A 17,193-nucleotide genomic window follows, 5' to 3' on the forward strand; every position below is an offset into this window, starting at 1 on the left:
TAGGACAGCTTTGCAGCTTGCCCATTAAGCCGTTACATCCCGACACCCCCTGCAGATAAGCAGTTGCCAGCCGCACAACCACTTGCTCTACTGCAGGATAAGCCAGCTCCCACCGTGAGCAACTACGGAGCTGCCTTCATCCCTGAACCAGACAACAGAACAGGGGAGAACTTGGCTCATATAATTTTGCCTTCACTCCTGGGTAATGCTCTGCACTGACTGGGCTGCCTGGAGGGAGCTGAAAAAGACCCAAGAGATGAGGAAAGCAGAGGTGCAGCAGAACGGAACGAACACGCGGCTGTAACAAGCACACAAGCACGTGCTGGGGGGCTGCAACAACTCTCCCCGTGGCACTCTCTATCGGTGATGTTTAGGCAGACACAAATGCATTACAGCACCAATAACAAAGGCAATTTACCCTCCCGAGAAAAGCAAAGCTTATTTCAACATCAACGTTGATCATCTTGACCTGGCTACTGTGAAAAGCACCTAACGCTCATCCCTCTGCGTACTCTTCCAGTGGCAATGCAGACTGCTCATCCCTTATCTGCGGGCATCCTGCCAGGATCAGCAAGAACCGACTGACATCCAACTTCTACCTTGAAGCGGAATTAGCTGAACGCAGCTGGAGATTAGAGCCTGGCAATCCTTTCGAGTACTCGATGTTGTGTCTACCAGAGGGAAGAAAGCACAAAGGAAACCTCCTAAGGGTCACGAGACAAGGAACAGCTACTATGCAAAAGTGGAAGGATTCCAGCAAAGCTCCTCATAAAGCAGATGGAGCATAAACAGCACTAGGAGTCAAATTTTGGACTGAACAAAACATGAGAAGAGAGACAAACATGTAACTTTTATTGTTTATGTACAAATGACAGAAGTTGGTATTAAAAAGAGAATCCACCCAATCTCAAACATAGCAAAGAGCAAGATGGCTTTGAGCTCCAGCCCTCCCTGCCTCTAAAAGCACTGCGTAAATTTTAGGAGATGTTGCTTAAAATTAAAGCTAGAGAAAAGGGTTAACCACCTTCTTCTCTACTTGAGGAAGAATCAAAATGAGCTGTTCCACAAAATGAAGAACCTTCCACTCTACACGGATTAAAACAAAGAAACCAAAAGTCATTTTGTTAACTATACACTGGTTTAAAAAAAACCCAACAACACAATAAAACCAACAAAAAACACAAAACAAAAACAAAACTACAAAGCTAAGTATTGGCAACGGAAGTAATCTAAGTCTTAGAACATGGATGGGACATACTGAATCATACCCCAGTTCCAGTGGAAAAAGCAATACCTCTCCATAGGTTTGCAGATGACAGGGGTGGCAGCAGCAAGATCAGCCAATATTAGGAAGTTCCCAACTGAGGTGGAAGCACAGAATAGTCAGGAGTTCAGGACTACTACTACTACTATTACTACTACTACTACTACTACACCTTAGTCTTCCTGCAACTCAGGTGATTTAAAAATGATGCAAAGTACATGGTCCAAGATTTTCTCCCCCCATCTAAGTTCTTTAGAGCGAGCCACTCCCATCTGCAGACACTTGGCCAGAGAGCTGCCATCATGCTCATTCAGTCGACTGGCACTTTTCTCAGTGGGGATTCATGTAGACCTAAATCCCGGAAGCATCAGCACTGATGAGTCTAGTAGTCCTGCAGAGAAAGGAGAGGACAGGCACACTGAGACGCTTCTACCTTCAATTCTGCTTGCAGAGCTGGGATTTTCAGTCTTCTCTCATTTCTACATACCATTAGTTGCAGGCAAAACAGAAAAGAGGCTTTTTTCTTGTAGCTAAACATTCAAAAGAAAGGACCCTTCAAAACTTTAATTCAAGAGCGCATCAACTCAAACCAGATGCTTTCAACGTTCCAGATCATGACAAGATAATAGGATGCAAAACAGCTTTTTCCATAAAAAGTGTGTAGGACTTAACTGTGACCTAGCTTCGTAACAAGCCTACCTGGGCTTATTTACTGTTAAATCCACAAGACAATGCTTCTTTCATACCATGAGATTCCTCGACCACGAAAATAAGATCTTAAATTACAGCAGAGGGAGGCTTTTTAAGCTTAGGAGTCAGTCAGCCACTCAAGTCTACAGATGAGCAATGAAAACAATGACAGAGCACTGATACTTACGGCTCTTGGCTTTTTGTTTAACTTGAGATCAATCCTGTGGTTGGAAAGATAAGAGAAATGTCCATTTCAATACATTAAGCCAACACTAGAGTTCAAAGAACCAGCTACTGCATATGGCACAGGCTACAACAAAGACTATTTGGTTAATTCAATCCACATTCTCAATTCGGCTGAGCCAAATCACTGTCCCAATATTACTGGACAAGAAAGCAGCAAAGAGACAGAGAGTGGATTCTTTATAATTTGTCAAAATGCATATTCCGTCCACTCACAAAAAGAGTTAATAAAGGTTCATAATAAAAATCACAGGGAAGTTATGCAGCATAAAGAAATAAGGTTAAATACGCATGCTCTATGTTAATTTGTTAGATGTGTAACTATGCCATAGGTAATTATTCAGACATAGTGGTAATGGTTATTTACTTGGAATAGAGATAGGAGTTTAAGATGACAGGGGTTATACGAGTCAAAGGTACTGAGTTTATTACATTTTTCCAGAAGGAAATATCCAAGTCTACACTAATCTCCTTCAGAAGCAAAGCCAGAAGAATCAGTTTTTAAACTAAGTTTTTAAGTTAAAAAGTTTATCTATTTAAAAATGAAATAGAAAGGTAAAGAAGAGTGAAGTTAATTTAATTTTGCTGAAGTTATTAAATAAAATGTTACCTCCATCACGCTTTTCTGTTTTTAAAAAAAACTTCCCAGCCTAACCTAATATACATACCTACAATTAAACAGATAAACTATGGGTTAGAAAGGTCTCAAAAGGCACATTGGTGTCTACACACTAACAACACAGCACAAGTACTAATTCAAGTCAAACTTACTCAAAGTCATAATCAAACATGCCAGACGGGCTGAGGGGCAGCATTTGAAAGGAAGAAAGCAATAGAAATTAATATACTAATGAATTAAATAAATTAGTTGATTAGCCACCCTAGCGAGATTACTAAAAAATAAAATAAAAATAAAATAAATAATAAAGCCAGTGTTCAAATGCCATAAAGTGCTTAAGATATCTTAACCAGAATTGGGCACAAAAAGCACTCTAGACGTGGCAATCCAGAGTCCCCCTCCCCAATCGGATTTCTGGGAAAAAAGAGGCGTTAGGACAGAGGCAGAGTGGTTTTATGGAGGGAATTTCAAAAGGAAGCTATCGGATACTTGAGAGTGCACACTAGCTCACAGGCAGAGAGAAAAACGGATTTGCTTGCAAAAGCAAACGAGCGGGTGGTCAGGAAGCAGTGGCTTTGTCTAATTATTACGGCAAAGCAAAGCTTGTTCAGGCAGAGGTGGAGACGACACGGAACTAAGTGGCCAACTCCGCATTCGAATGTTTTCATAATGCACGCGCATATGCACACACATCCTCTTGCACTCGCCTCCTTCAGAGAGCTAAAAAGAGAAGACGGTCACTTGGCCAAAGCTAATGACAGTTTGGTAACATTCCCACCCCTCGCCTCAGCACTCACACGGACACCACGGCGCTGCCGCTAGAACCAGCTCTGCCCCAAAGCTAACGGTGTATTTGTTGGAAAGGACTTATCATCAAATCAGCTGTAACTTAGTAGCTTTTCAGCACTGAATTTCTAAGAGGAAACAATACTGTTTTCTCCTGAAATAGTTTCTAGCCATGAAAATTGCTGAGCACACAGAAAATAACGGTCTTGGCATTCCCATGGTCTCAGACGGAACAGAGCATGAGTTCAGTAAAAACACTTTGATTTCCACCTGATGCCCTGGTTTTAAGGGTGGGGAGTTAAGCTGCCTATTCACAACAGTTCTGCCCAGCCCGAACCCCACCTTCCACACAGCTCTGGGTGGCGCACAAAGCAGAAAATCCAGCGGGGTCAGTGCACCTCCTGGGTGCCTGCTCCCATCACCTCCCCGTTCTTCAGGGACAGGTGAGCAGAACTCAGTCGTATGCTGGCAAATGGAAGAGTTTCTGAACAAAAAGACATGCCAGTATTTCTTTTTATTTTTCTCTTTTTCGTTCCGTGACACTCAAGAAACAGACACACCGGTCTCATCTGAAAGAGCACTCTGGGCTGTAATGCATTTTAAAACACTTTGCTACACTTTCAGTAGACTGGGACTGTTTTGTTGTTGTTTCTCTTTTTTACTCTAGAGGTACTTGACAATTGTTTGGTCTTTTCTGCCAAAAATTTAGGGGACAGTCAACAATGGCAATCACAATTTTAACAGAGTTTTTATTAGAAACTTATTTATCCTCTTTTAGTTATCTATCTGGCCATGCTAAGCACTACAAAATAGTCAATTACTAACTTACTAAGCCCTTCTGTAATGTAGATGCATCTGACGTATCTCTTGGGACGTTAAGAATGGCCATACCAGATCAGACCAGGGCTCCTCATGTCCAACACTGTCCCAGACAGTAGACAGCATCAGCTGCTTCAGTGGAAGGAATGTAGAAGAAACCCCAAAACAACACAACCTGTCAGTAGGGCAGTTTCTTCCTAACTCCTGTCACTAAAGTTCGGGCTATGTAACAGAGCAAAACAATTTATATTATTTACACCTTTTGTATTGCACCCCGCTGCATCTGCACTGGATTGGTTTGCTGTCCATTTAAGTGCTTAATTTTATAATTTGTTTGAAAAAGCAATTTTCTTAAGCGGTACTTCAGTTTTACAGACTGCTTCTCTGAATTTGTCTACAGATGTAGTTTCTTGTGTTATTCCTGAACTTCTTTCCAATTGCCTACAGGCCAAAAAAAAAAAAAAAAAGAAAGTTTTGAACTGCTTTGGATTCCCAGCTCATGAGGAACCAAAGGGACATCCAGTACTTTAGGATGTTTGCCCAACAAAAACTGCTGTAGGAAGAAAATTCTGACCTAAGAATTAAAGACACGCTAATGACTCACAACCTGATAAACAAATAAAATTAGTTAAACATTCTTCAAGTGCTATACCTACCTCCGTATCTACCAAACCAACCTTCCCCCAGCAATCTTTGTAAATTTTTACCACTTTTCTTGAAAACATTTCTCTCTTGTGATTGTATGGGAAGGTCCCTTAAAGAGGAAAGTAAAGCCCATCCATACATAAAGCCAACAAGCTCAAAGTTAGCAAGAACACTTTTAAAAAGCTCCTTCTAATAATCTTTAGGTACCATTTGCAGCAATCGTTTCCAGTGGTGCAGTTCTGCAGTAAATGTCTCCTCTCCCCAAGGCCATGGATTTCCATGTTTTTTTCCCCTTAGGCCCCAGCTCCACAGTGCACTGGCAGACGGTGTAGAAAGCCCTGGGCTAGCTCTGCTGGGGGGCACCGAGCCATGGCTAAGCAGCCCGTTATGCGGGCCCACGGAGGGCAGTGCTGTAAGGCAGGGAGCTTATTTCAGATTTCAAAGCCATCAGCCCATCACGCTGCATCATGCCACAGGGGCATACCGTAAGGGGCAGAACCGGTCATCTAAATTCAGCCATAAAGAGTTCAGGAAATCTTTGTTTCACATGAATTTAGGTCAATTTAGTAACAAACACTTTGAGGTCAATGTGACAAAGCAACTTTTCTATGCCCTAATCAAGAGACCCAGTTTGGGATGTGCCAGCTGAAAGGGTTTGGAGTGGAAATCTTCGTGAAGATACTGGCAGTATCCACAGCCCTCAAAACATTCCGATTTGCTTTTACACTCTCCTTCTCCACAGAAAGTACTGACATTCCTATCTTACTTGGTTCTGCAGAAACCAAGAAGCAAGGACAGGAGGCCAGGACCGCACTCTTCCCCTACTGGAAGGAAGGCAGCTTTATGACTCTCCTGGACAGACAGAACTGAAAAAGCCTGGTCAAAAGCACAGCTGTACCGGAGCTGGGGTCAAGCGCCCTGCGCTGCTTGTTTAACTTCTTCCGTGTGCTTTCCCCTCCTTGAGACACTGGGGCAACGGGGTCCTGAGGAACACTACAGGATGCACACAACTGAAACCCAGAAAAATTGCCAAAACGAGCCACCTGAGCTGCTCAGTATTCTAACACGTTACTAGCTCCTTTCACATCATACAGTAAACTCAATGACAGCTGACCATTCAGAAGGTATGACAAGAAGGCTGCTGGTACCACTAACCTGTGTCGATTTTTGTTCTTCCGTTTTTTGTGGCTGCTGTGGTGGCTCCCAGAAGAAGTAGAGGAAGCAGCTTTCTGGGGTTTCACCCCCTGCACAGACCCATCCAGCTCTTCAGCATCCTCCTGGTTGGGCTCATTCTCCTGATTGTGAAAGTCTGGAGAAGTGTCACTTTCTGTGCCACTGCCTGGCTCCCCTAGAGCGTGACAAACACAGATGAGCACAACAGTTACCTCCCTGCAGCTCATATCCCAGGCTGCCCTGGCAAAGCCCTGCATGGAAGAAGCAACTGCCAGCAACAGTAAACGGGGCAGCAGACACACTGAGCCTTATGGCACCAGGAGGTACATAAGAGAACCTGAAAAATATTTCTGAAGGACAGCAAGTGGCCTCCTCGGTAACTGAAGCATGCTAGAATTGCAGCTGATTTGGTATTGACTACAAACCCATTTTTTAAAATCCTGAATGTGTGGCCCCTTCCCACATCACCTGCAACTGACTGACAGACACACAAACAGAAACCCATCCCTTCAGCTCTACTCGCCTCCTTCTTCAAAGAGCACAAAGTCCATTTAAATAAGTTTTATGCACAACAAACCCTTGCTGAACATGAGTTTTCTCGAGAAAGGAAGCTCAACTTCTGTTTCTCACAGTGCCACTTTGCCGACTTGCGTAGCCAGCGGCTGCGCTGGGAGGAGGCGGCAGCCAGCCTACGAGGAGCAGCCACAGGTCCCGGGACAGGGAGCAGCGAGCACAGCACGAATCCAGACAACTGGAGACAGAGCTGAATGGTGGGGAGCAGAGTAATTCTTTCCCAAGTCTGAGAGAAATGAAAAAGTGACTTACGCTTCTCAATGAGCTGGTCCTGAACTCCAGCTAATGCACTGACCGCCTAGAAAACCAAAAGGGGCATTAATGAAAGCCGTAATCCACTTACCACTTTCCGAATGTTCAAAACCACAGAGATCGCCTCACAGAGAAAGACACATCAAGCTTTTGCTTGAAAGAACATATGACCTAGCACCAGCAGAAGGGGGTTAGGAGCAAAAAGGTAAGACACAGATGGCAGTGACAAGTGTGTGGCATGGGTGGTTCTTGACTGCAATTCCCTTTCGCCTCTCCGGACACTAGGAAAAGGGTTTCTGAAAGAGGCTGCGATGTGGGATGAAGGTGCTTGGGTCAGGGGTGACAGAACAGAACAGTGGTCCTGCAGCAGCCTGAGAGACTGCCACGGGACCAGCTGCACTGAGGAGCACCAAGGGGTGGAGGGGACATCGATGGGGACAGGGATGGGGCAGGGGACGGGGCAGGGGATGCGGATGAGGCAGGGATGGGGAAGGGGATGGGGACGGGGCCACCGGCCAGGCCCCACTGGGGCCAGGCCTGGCACTCACCGCAGCCGAGGTGACCGAGGACTTGCTGAAGAGCCGCTCAGCCTCCTTGAACTTGCGGTTCCTTCGGTCGTTTTTGCTGTTGGAGTTCCTGAAAAAGAGAGAAAGGGCGTCGCGGGGGCCCGGGGGGCGGGCGGGACCGGGCCGGGCCGGGCCGGGACTCACTTCTGGTTGGTGAGGTAGCGGTCCCAGCCGCGGATGATGTTCCCGTACATCTGCGTGTCCTCCAGGTAGCTGCCCTCGAAGGCGTAGATCTGCCGCTCCAGGTTGGCCAGCGTCTCCTGCCGGGCACAGGCAGCGCATGGAGCGGGCCCGGCCCCGCGCCCGCCCGCGGCCCAGGCCCCGCCGTCCGCCCGCCCGCCCGCGGCCTGCAGGCCCCGCCGCCCCCGCCCCCGCCGCTCACCGCCAGCTCCTGCTTGCGCTTCACCAGCTCGGCCAGCTCCCGGCGGGTGTCGGGGATCTGCGGGGGGCCGCCGGCCTTGGCGTGCAGCGCGGCCATGGCGGCGGCGGCGGCCTGCGCGGGCCGGGCGGGGCGGGGCGGGGCGCGGCGGCGGCGGCGGCGGCTGCGCTGCCGGGAGGGGCCGCCGGGGGCAGCGCCGAGCCCGCCCCGGCCCGGCCCCGCTCCGCCCCGGCCCGGCCCCGCTCCGCCCCGGCCCGGCCCCCGCCGGCCCATCGCCCGGGCGCGGAGGGGTGATCCGGGCCCGCCGCCAGCCGGCCCGGAGGCCTCGGGTCAGGCCCTGCCGGGGGGCGGCCTCGGTCTCGGCCGCAGCGGGGAGCTGGCCCCGCGGGCCCGGCCCGGCGCAGCCGTGGCGGGGGGGGGGCGGCCGAGCCGGGCAGGCTGAGCCGAGGGGCGTTCCGTGCCCCCGGTGCCCGCAGCCTACTCAGCCGGGCGCGGGCTGCTGTGAGGCGACGCGCGCCCCGCGCACCCCCGCCCCACTCCCTCCCTCCCTCTCCCCCCCAGCCCCACGCACCCCCGCTCACCCCCCGCCCCACTCACCCGCGCCCCCCACAACCCCGCTCCCCCCCCGCAGCAAGGCCTGAGCACAGGGATGCTGTGCGAACCCCCTCGCGCACACATCCCCCCCACCCCCCAAATCACACAAATTTTTTTTAAACTCACTCGGTGACCTGAATACCGAGACGAGCATGGGAAGTCCATCTATTTCAAGGAACACGGGAGAAAAAAAAGACACTAGGGACTAGGAAACTACCAGTGATTAGGGCTAAATTTACAAATTCTTTATTTAAAAATCCCTGGTGTATATATAAAGGAGATCCTCCTAGCCAAAACTTGTTCTACCTACTGTTTGTAGCCCCATGTCAATGCCCCATATTTACACCATAAATGTTCTAGCCTGTGTATACAATATGCAACACTTGTATACACAAAGTATATACACAGCAGGTACAAATAGCTTGTGACCAAAGAACAAACATCCAGGCAAATTAGTAAATGGTGTGGAAAATACACATTTCTTATACCATAAAGCAATGGGGAGGAGACATCCAAAAATAGGCAAGACTTTCAGTGAGTGGGATTGTTTCTTCTCTTCCCAAAGCAGCGTTTTGTTTCACAGGGGAGAAGACTAATTTCAAACAGGTGACTTGTATAACTTTTCATAAAAAGAAAACTTAAATAGTGCAAACTGTGGTTAAAACATGTCACCACGTTAAAGGTCTTTACGTGTAATACAAATGAAACCAAGGAGAAGTTATTCATGGGGCAGGGGTGGCATCAGAAATAAAGGCCCCAGCTTCAGACCCATACACTCACCATCCAGTAACAGCTTCAGCACCACACGCTGGAACCGTGCCGGGCAGACGCTGACCTAGACCTCAGCCCCCAAATCACAGTATCCTCACCTAGAGTCCCAGGGAGTGTCTAACTTTGATTTCAAATTACCTTGTCGTTTTCAGGTAGTGTAATCCAGCGAAACATCCGTCCCTGAAAGTCATCACAAGGCAAAGGAACTGCCCAAAACATACAAAGACAAGAGGGGCTTTGCAACATTTCCACCTTCTCAGTCATGAGCCGGGTAAATCCTCCTGTCTAGAACTCCTAACAGGCAAAGGAATTTGGCAAACTACCAAACAAGACTTCTTACAAAATGCACCGGGTTACTTTCTAACGACTAAAGTAGCATTTTCAAAGGGCTATAACAAAACAATTAACAAAAATAATTTAAAATATGCCAGCTGTGTTTTACACCGTTTTCTAGAAGAGGACAGTCTTTCAACATCTGTCGAGTACTTCCAGCATCAGAGCTTTCACTTCCAGGTGCTCTTTGCTTGTCGGAGGGGGGGAAAAAGCAGAAGAGAAGAAAAAACAAAACAAAACCAAAACAACCCACCTGTATTTCCTGATATGCAGAACTATCAAAAATGAATAATCAGTGAAGTCCCCCAAAATAAACTATGATAACAGACCAGCAACAGAAAAAGGACTTTAAGGCAATAAGAGGCATCGGTGCTGAGATGCTCCAACGTTTACATCCCAATGCACGTTCAACTGCAATGAATTCCTCTCCCCTGCCCGCCCCCCAATTTCCTCCTCATCTGTTAACTGTCAGACTCTTCCTCCTTCTCATCATCATCATCATCGTCCTTTGTGTTGGCCTCAGATTTATCTGAGGATTCATGGAGAAGAACATATTCCCTGCTACTGAACCCAAACTTCAGTACATCCTTTTCCTTGAGTTCGTAATAACGCTGAGGTTCAATCCGCTGGTTATTCAGAAAAGTGCCGTTCCCAGAGCCCAGGTCGATTATGTAGGGCCTCACTCTGCGGCCAACGGTACCATCCGCACGCGTGTACTCCACAAGCCTAGCAAAACAAAAACCACCGATTCAATCACAGCAGCAAGAGACAGAAAACATACTCCAACAGCAGACACGTCTTCCAACATGCAAGCCCCGGTGCTGTTAATGCGTATCTGTCCTTGCAGAGATCTGAACTAGTCTGATGAAAGCGACATGAAACTGCGTGAGACTGAGCAGATTCTGACAGACTGCATCACCTCCTAAAATTTCTGATGATATAATACAGTAATTCCGACAACAGAACAGATGGCCATTCCCTAAGACGGCATCTTTGTCTTCCGCAGCCAGCAACCCCTGCTGCTTCAGATCTGCAGACTTTGTTGTGAAAGACCAAATGAATAAAACCTCTCCTTGAAATACTTTTACTGCCAATTACACCTGCCAGTTTATTTCAAGTCAGATACACACACAGTTCTGTGATTAACCCTGCTGTGTTATTTGTCTTACTAAAAGGCTGCTTGTGGTTAAATGAGAGCAATCGCAGATATTTTTGATTACTGCTAGGACGATACGCCGCAGCGAAACATAAATTCCATCTCTCTCTAACATACTTACACCAAATTCGTACCTCTCAACTGTGCATATCCAGGGTTTTTTTTTGTTTGCAGGTTTTTTTCCTCCATAAATTCCTCAATAATCCTGTTTCACCAGCAGGCAGAGTAATACTTACCGGTACTGAAACACAGCATGCTGCTTTGAGCAGGAGGGATGGTCAATGGGGATATCTGCGATTCTGCGGTGCCTGCCCAGAAGATAAGCACTCTGCCTGTGAATGTACATGACCGGGAGAAACTCATCGTTTTTGAAAGGATAGAGGCGCCACCGCTTCTTCGGAATCCGTGCTTCGGGGGGCTCACTGTACTTAATCACAACACCTCGGAAAGTGTTGGTATCCTCTAGAAGCGCACCAGAGAGTTCAAAGCTTGGCTTCTCTTTGTTTACAGAAGCTTTTGCTTTAGGTTTGTTATCAGATTGCCCGAGTTCTGGATTCTGGTCAACACCATTGCCTTCGTTATTTTGTCGATGCTCTCGTCTTCTCTCGTTATAAAACTCCCTCTCAGCCTGCTGCTCACGGATGTTCTGAACATCTCTCTCTCTCTCGTGGCCTCGAACTCCAGGCCTTTCATTTGCATTCTTCCTTCTGTCAGGGTGCTCTCTGTGTCTATCTCTGTCACCGCTTCTGTCTCTCCTATGTTCTTGTTCTGATGAGTATCTCTGCTTTCGCTCCTCGTTTCCTCTACGACAATGATCATCTCGCTCCTGTAACAAAGAATCACTTATAGTAATGTATTCAAAATCAGAATGAAAGAGCAGTAAGCCTGCCGCGTTTTAAGAAATCACAGTCCTACACACGGACAACGCGTACTTAGATATGCTGTGTGCAGAACTAACACGAAGCGAGGGGAACTTAGTTCCTTGCCAAACTATCTGGATTCTTACAATCTGTGCCGAATAAAGCAAGATGAAGAAACAGCACGATGCATCACCTGCTCCCGAAATGCAAAGCAACTAGCGGGGGCAGCCTGGGTAGGGGGCAAAGGCCGGGTTCAGGTGCGTGTGTGAACGCCCGGTGGGTTAAGGCAAAGCCTGGGGCAGGCAGCAGGAGCCGTTAAGCGGCTATGACCCCCCGACCCTCCTCTTCCGAACAGGCCGTGCTACAACGACGGGAAGACAGTAGCTGCCGGCGCGCGGTGGCTGTCCGTACCTCGCACGGGCGGGTCCCGCTGCCGCTGGGGCCGGGCCCCGGGGCTACCGGCTGCGCGATTTACCTGCTTCACCTTCACGGCGGCGTGGTGCGGGCTGCGGCTCCGCCTGCCGCGCGGGGACCGGCTCCTCCGCCCCGACTTGCTCTTCCTCTTGGGCGATCTTGAAAACAAGAGGGGGGTGTGTGGGGGTGGGGGTGCGGGGGGGGGGGGGGGTGCGCCGCGGAGCCGCGGCCGGGCCGGGCGCAGCCCGGGGCCCGCTTCCACCGGGCCGCCCTACCTGCTGCTCCTGCCGCGGCTGCCCTGGCGCGGCCCGGCCGGGCCCCGCCGCTCCTCGGCCGGCGGCGACTGGCTGCCCCGCGCCGAGCGGGAGGCGGAGCGCCGGGGGCTCCGCTTCTCGGCCTTCACCGTCACCTCCCGCCGCCGCCGCTGCCGCCGCCGCTCGGCCGCCGCCTCCATGGCACCGCCGGCCGCCACAAAGGGAAGCGCGCGCCGCTTCCGGCCCGCGCGCCGCCACCCGGAAGCGCTTCCGCCGGGGGCGCCCCCGGCCGCTTCTGCGCCTGCGCCAGGCCCGCGCGTGCGCGCTGCCCCCCCTCCCCGCGGCGGGCGCCGTCGCCACGGCAACAGCGGCCGCCATGATCCCGCCGCCGGACTCGCTGCTGCGCTATGACCCGCCGGTGCTCGTCAGGCGCCGCACGGAGAAGCGCTGCCCCGGGGCCGGGCCAGGCCGCCCGCCGGCGGCCAGTGCCTCCCGCGCTCCGCAGCCCGGGCCGCTGAGGGGGACGCCGGGGGCCGCGGCCGCCCAGCAGCCGCAGGAGCTCCTCAACGCCATCCTGCCGCCGCGGTGAGGGGCCGCGCCCGGCTGCGCCCGGCAGCGCCCGCGGCCGCCCTTAACGCCCGGTGCTTTTCCTGGCAGGGAGTGGGAAGAGGAGCAGCAGCGCTGGGTGCAGGAGGTGTCCAGCGCGCCCAGCACCCGCCTGGATGTCATCCATCTCCAGGAGCAGCTGGACCGGCGGCTGCGGCAGCGGCAGGCGCGGGAGACCGGCCTGTGCCCGGTGCGCAGGGAGCTCTACGGGCAGTGCTTCGGTCAGTGCCGCGCCCGCCACGGCAGCGAGCGGCGCCCCTCACCCTCTCCCACCCGGCTGCAGCTCCCGGAGCCGCGTCCCCCTCAGCACCCCTCCGGGCCGAAGGCTGACACGGCCTCGTGCCCCCGGGCCAGGCTGACAGCGGGCCACAGGGCCGACACAGCCCATCAGGGTCACACCGGGCTGCAGGGCTGACACTGGCCCATCAAGGTCATGCTGGGCCATGGGGCTAACACAGCCTCAGTCCCCACCGGGCTGGGCTGACACCAGGCCATCGGGGTCACACCAGGCCGCAGGGCCGATACCAGGTCACGGGGCTGACAGCAGGCCAGGAGGGCTGCCACTGGCCCATCAGGCTGACACGGGGCCGCAGGGGGCAAGGGCTGCCCTTCCAGCAGCCGTGCTGCGACCGTTAACCCCAGCTGTCAGCTTTCATACAGAGCATTTTACCCTGTCTCGTTACTCACAGAGCTGACACTCAGAAGACAGGTAAAGGTGTGCCCGTGGTTTGAGCAGGATTCTTCTAGAGGCTCTGAACTCTACTGGAGGCGTCCCAATAACTGCAAAAAAATCATTACAAACGTTTAGGTGTTTGCCGTTATAGCTTTAGTGGAGCGGTATCACTGTTGTTACCATAGGTTCTGTACCACCACTCCACTTTTATCTGCTAGTGCTGATGCTATAGCTGTAAAGTAAGAAAAAAAATAATTACAACCATCTGTAGTAAATCTGCGTTGCTTTGGTGGCACAGAGACTAGGTAAAAGACAAGAAACTGGAGCCTGTGTGTATCCAGCATTCCCGGGTAAGTGTACAGCAGCTACTTTAACTAGGCTGTTGTAACCTTTCTTTAAAGATGAATTGATCCGTGAAACTACAATTAACTGCGCAGAGCGAGGACTATTGCTGCTTCGAGTCAGGGATGAAATCCAAATGACAATTGCTGCTTATCAGACATTGTACGAGAGCAGCGTTGCGTTCGGCATGCGGAAGGCACTACAAGCTGAACAAGGCAAATCTGACATGGAAAAAAGAGTAAGTTGGGCTGCTCAGTCCATAATGTAGTTTTCTGCACATGATACTGCGGAAGGATGTTACATATAGCATTTTGTATGAAATTGGTTATTTCTATTTCCACTGGATGGCAGTAAAGATCATCAAAATACTTGTCTTATTGTTTTCCTAGGGCCTAATTGCACTTCCCAAGTTATGTGCTATTCTATCTGGAACACTTTGAAGACTGTGCAACATACAACTTTGTTCCATCTTAACTGAAAATTGATTAGTAAGAAACACAACTTGAGATATCTCTACTCTTTTCCAAGATTGCAGAGTTAGAAGAGGAAAAGCGAGAGCTGGAAAGACAAGTGAGTGAACAGAAAGCCACGTGTGAAGCTATTGAAAAACGTGAACGTGAAAGGCAACAGATAGATGAAAAGAAACATGCTGAAGAGGTTCAGTTCCTGAAACAAATGAATCAACGGCTGAAGGTTAGTAAAAAAATTCAATTCCAAATAGCAAGGGTAAAACTTCTCATTTTGTAATTAGAAAGATATAAAAGCACCCTTCTGCTTATAGTTCTAGAAGTGTTACACTTACAGTGCAATTGTATTAACATTCCACTTTCTTTAAATTCTTAATGACATGAGTTAATAGCACTTTTGCATTCTCTACTTCCATGCTCAGTCAGCAGCTGGTTGTTACCAGTAAACCTCATGATGCAAACATCAGGTCAGATTAGCTGAATTCTAGAGATACACACATTTGCTGGGGAGAGATCAGAATTTGTTCAGAAAATGATTGTTATAGTCAGCTGGAGAAGATGATGACGTGCATGCAGCTGAACCCCAAATGGAGAGGCTTCAAACTTCGCTGATATCTCAGGAATCTATTTCTGCATAATTTGACTATAAGGTTATAATAGTTAGCACCCCTTCTCAACTACAATATAGAAAATCTAGTAAAGGCAAATTAAGATGGTTTATTTTTTTGCCTTTGGCCATTAAAGCTGACTCCCTGATGACAAAACACACCATTTAACATTAATTATTTCCTAGTAAGAATAATCGTGTACTTATGCAGGAGGGACTGCATAATCACAGCAGTATTTTTGTGCAAGCTGCTTTGGTGAAAACAGAGTTGCTCCTCACTACTTAGCTTTTGAAAGGAAATAATCCCACACCTTTTGAGTAAAGAAAAAATGTACCTTAAGTATTTCTGGCTAGAGCTAAAAACAATTTCCTTTACACCAAGCTGCTTTCCGTATTTGCTGTTCCTACAGTTTCTCCCTTGTAAACCATTAACATCTTCAGGCCATCTTGAAGTATTTTAGGGCGTAAAATGGAATTGCTGTTAGACCAAGTATGTGTTGCCACTGAATCCGTATTTCTTCCTTGAAGTAACAGCTGTGTGTATACCACTGCTGTAGTTTATTTTGATGGCAGCTCTAGGAAGAGGACAATCTAAGAGTCCTGGAAGTTCCGTGCACGACACGCTCCCTAAGCATGGGTAGCTCTCCAATCAATCTACTAATTGGGCGTCAAGTTGTCTCAGTAACTGAGAAACTTGCTGTTCCCAGCTACTTTTGTCCCAGAGTCAGAGTTTGTGTTCCAAATGTTAGAGCCAAATATTCAATTTAGCTAACATAGTCCAGCCTGAAATCAGAGAATTCAGACCACTGTTTCAACAGCTTTTATTTAATTTCCTCTTCAGTGCTTTACATTATAAAAATGAGTCTTTCATTGTATGGAACCAAAGCCAGCTCTTTTCTTCTCAGAATGCAACAAGTGTGTATGCCAAGAATGAAAAGCTAATTTATAAAACATGTAGTAAGTAACGGAATAGCTAGGAGAAAAAAACAACAACCACACAACAAAAACCTGGCCTGCTTCTCTTGAAGTATTGCAGCATCCCTGAGCTCCTCGCTTTGAATATCTACCAATTTATCACTTTACAGCAATGTGGGTGTATTTTTTAGGTTGAATCTAATTTGACTTACTGTCTCATTTGTTTTTCAGGCCCAACTTGAAAGCATCATTGCACGAAATAAGTAGATTTTTTTGTTATCCTCCAGGCAGTGCTCAGAATTGCTGTCAGAGCAAGAAGTTTGCAATTAGTGACAAAGACTTATCTTCATAAAACAATCTTGAATTTTTGCTTACCAGTAACTGAAGGCAGCATAGTTGTGTTTCTTTTTCTCTTGAAGATTTTAAATTCAAAACCTTAATTACTGCGCCCACTTTTCAATGCCATCTCAGCATTTAACTCCTTAAATAGCAAACCTGTCTGGTATTGCCTGCAGGCAATATGCTAGGTGACCTTCAAAGCAATAAACTAATAAAACATTTTTATGTGCAAACATCTTTGTAACATTATTACTTTGAAAATGTAGAAAATTCAGAAACCATATACAAAGTGTCTACAATAAATGTAAGTCACATTCACAAAGAATGAAACTGCAGGTAATTGTTGGATGGGTGTTTGGAGGGTATTTCCTTGAGTATGTGCAAGTCGTACCTCAAAATCCTGTCAGAGCCGTCAGCAGTAGCCTATGAACAACACCAAAGCTCTCTACGTGGTTATTTCAGAGGAAACAAAGGGGATGATGCCATTCCACTTCTCATGGGAAGCAAATGAAATCTTTACTTGAGGTACCTGTATAAGTAGCTGGTTATACACAGCAAGCAGACATGGGAAAGATATCACTGTAGTCATATGAAGAACTCCATGAAGTTAGTTTCCAGAAACAAAACCACCCAGCCCAAACCAAAAAAACCCCACCACCACTGAGTAACACTTCAGGATATGTTTTGCCAGCGCAGTGTTTACTGGCCTTAGATGGAGATGTGGAAATACCCTGATCTCCAACTGCATAAAGAACTTTCAGATGATGCAGAAACAAAGAGTGAGATGCTACTCCTGGGAACAAGACAGACAAGTCAAACTAGGCTTTGAATGGGAACTACAAGTTTTATATTA

At 48.5% G+C, this 17,193-nt stretch overlaps 3 protein-coding genes across 9 annotated transcripts; 1 reads left to right on the top strand and 2 right to left on the bottom strand.

Annotated features, from left to right (window-relative positions):
• Positions 1-825: 825 nt before the first annotated feature.
• On the bottom strand, positions 826-8,158 carry MEAF6 (MYST/Esa1 associated factor 6). Of its 7 annotated transcripts, none has more exons than XR_005103030.1 (8): positions 8,013-8,157; positions 7,775-7,890; positions 7,613-7,700; positions 7,065-7,110; positions 6,222-6,414; positions 2,808-2,865; positions 2,142-2,175; positions 826-1,655 (listed from the first exon to the last, which is right to left on the bottom strand). XR_005103030.1 is itself a non-coding variant. In XM_037379352.1 (8 exons), exons 1-8 carry the CDS (start codon positions 8,106-8,108, stop codon positions 1,647-1,649), a joined length of 612 nt encoding a protein of 203 aa, XP_037235249.1. In that variant the 5' UTR covers positions 8,109-8,157; the 3' UTR covers positions 826-1,646. The 7 variants fall into 7 exon arrangements, 5 of the variants coding, with proteins under 5 accessions (XP_037235249.1, XP_037235250.1, XP_037235251.1 ...); XM_037379352.1 differs by lacking the exon at positions 2,808-2,865 and adding an exon at positions 2,969-2,998; XM_037379353.1 differs by lacking the exon at positions 2,808-2,865.
• A 659-nt stretch (positions 8,159-8,817) lies between these two features.
• Positions 8,818-12,632, bottom strand: SNIP1 (Smad nuclear interacting protein 1). The gene is made up of 4 exons (XM_037381362.1): positions 12,413-12,632; positions 12,199-12,295; positions 11,100-11,689; positions 8,818-10,433 (listed from the first exon to the last, which is right to left on the bottom strand). The coding sequence occupies exons 1-4, from the start codon at positions 12,589-12,591 to the stop codon at positions 10,169-10,171; spliced, it is 1,131 nt and encodes a 376-aa protein (XP_037237259.1). The 5' UTR covers positions 12,592-12,632; the 3' UTR covers positions 8,818-10,168.
• A 95-nt stretch (positions 12,633-12,727) lies between these two features.
• On the top strand, positions 12,728-16,991 carry DNALI1 (dynein axonemal light intermediate chain 1). Its single transcript, XM_037380551.1, has 5 exons — positions 12,728-12,976; positions 13,049-13,218; positions 14,072-14,250; positions 14,541-14,705; positions 16,233-16,991. The coding sequence occupies exons 1-5, from the start codon at positions 12,768-12,770 to the stop codon at positions 16,266-16,268; spliced, it is 759 nt and encodes a 252-aa protein (XP_037236448.1). The 5' UTR covers positions 12,728-12,767; the 3' UTR covers positions 16,269-16,991.
• Positions 16,992-17,193: the final 202 nt, after the last annotated feature.

The sequence above is a fragment of the Falco rusticolus genome, chromosome 3 (genome assembly GCF_015220075.1).
Source record: "Falco rusticolus isolate bFalRus1 chromosome 3, bFalRus1.pri, whole genome shotgun sequence".
NCBI classification, from domain to species: Eukaryota; Metazoa; Chordata; class Aves; order Falconiformes; family Falconidae; genus Falco; species Falco rusticolus.

What these genes read in the sequence shown, in the direction of transcription:
- MEAF6 (XM_037379351.1), bottom strand. Translation starts at nt 8,108, where the DNA reads ATGGCCGCGCTGCACGCCAAGGCCGGCGGCCCCCCGCAGATCCCCGAC. An exon ending in AGCGCAAGCAGGAGCTGGCG is followed by an intron (nt 7,891 to 8,012) that starts GTGAGCGGCGGG and finishes TGTGCCCGGCAG; the next exon opens with GAGACGCTGGCCAACCTGGA. An exon ending in CGCTACCTCACCAACCAGAA is followed by an intron (nt 7,701 to 7,774) that starts GTGAGTCCCGGC and finishes TCTCTTTTTCAG; the next exon opens with GAACTCCAACAGCAAAAACG.
- SNIP1 (XM_037381362.1), bottom strand. Translation starts at nt 12,591, where the DNA reads ATGGAGGCGGCGGCCGAGCGGCGGCGGCAGCGGCGGCGGCGGGAGGTG. An exon ending in CCGCCGTGAAGGTGAAGCAG is followed by an intron (nt 11,690 to 12,198) that starts GTAAATCGCGCA and finishes TCTTTGTTACAG; the next exon opens with GAGCGAGATGATCATTGTCG. An exon ending in CATGCTGTGTTTCAGTACCG is followed by an intron (nt 10,434 to 11,099) that starts GTAAGTATTACT and finishes TTGTTTTGCTAG; the next exon opens with GCTTGTGGAGTACACGCGTG.
- DNALI1 (XM_037380551.1), top strand. Translation starts at nt 12,768, where the DNA reads ATGATCCCGCCGCCGGACTCGCTGCTGCGCTATGACCCGCCGGTGCTC. An exon ending in AACGCCATCCTGCCGCCGCG is followed by an intron (nt 12,977 to 13,048) that starts GTGAGGGGCCGC and finishes TTTTCCTGGCAG; the next exon opens with GGAGTGGGAAGAGGAGCAGC. An exon ending in GCTCTACGGGCAGTGCTTCG is followed by an intron (nt 13,219 to 14,071) that starts GTCAGTGCCGCG and finishes CTTTCTTTAAAG; the next exon opens with ATGAATTGATCCGTGAAACT.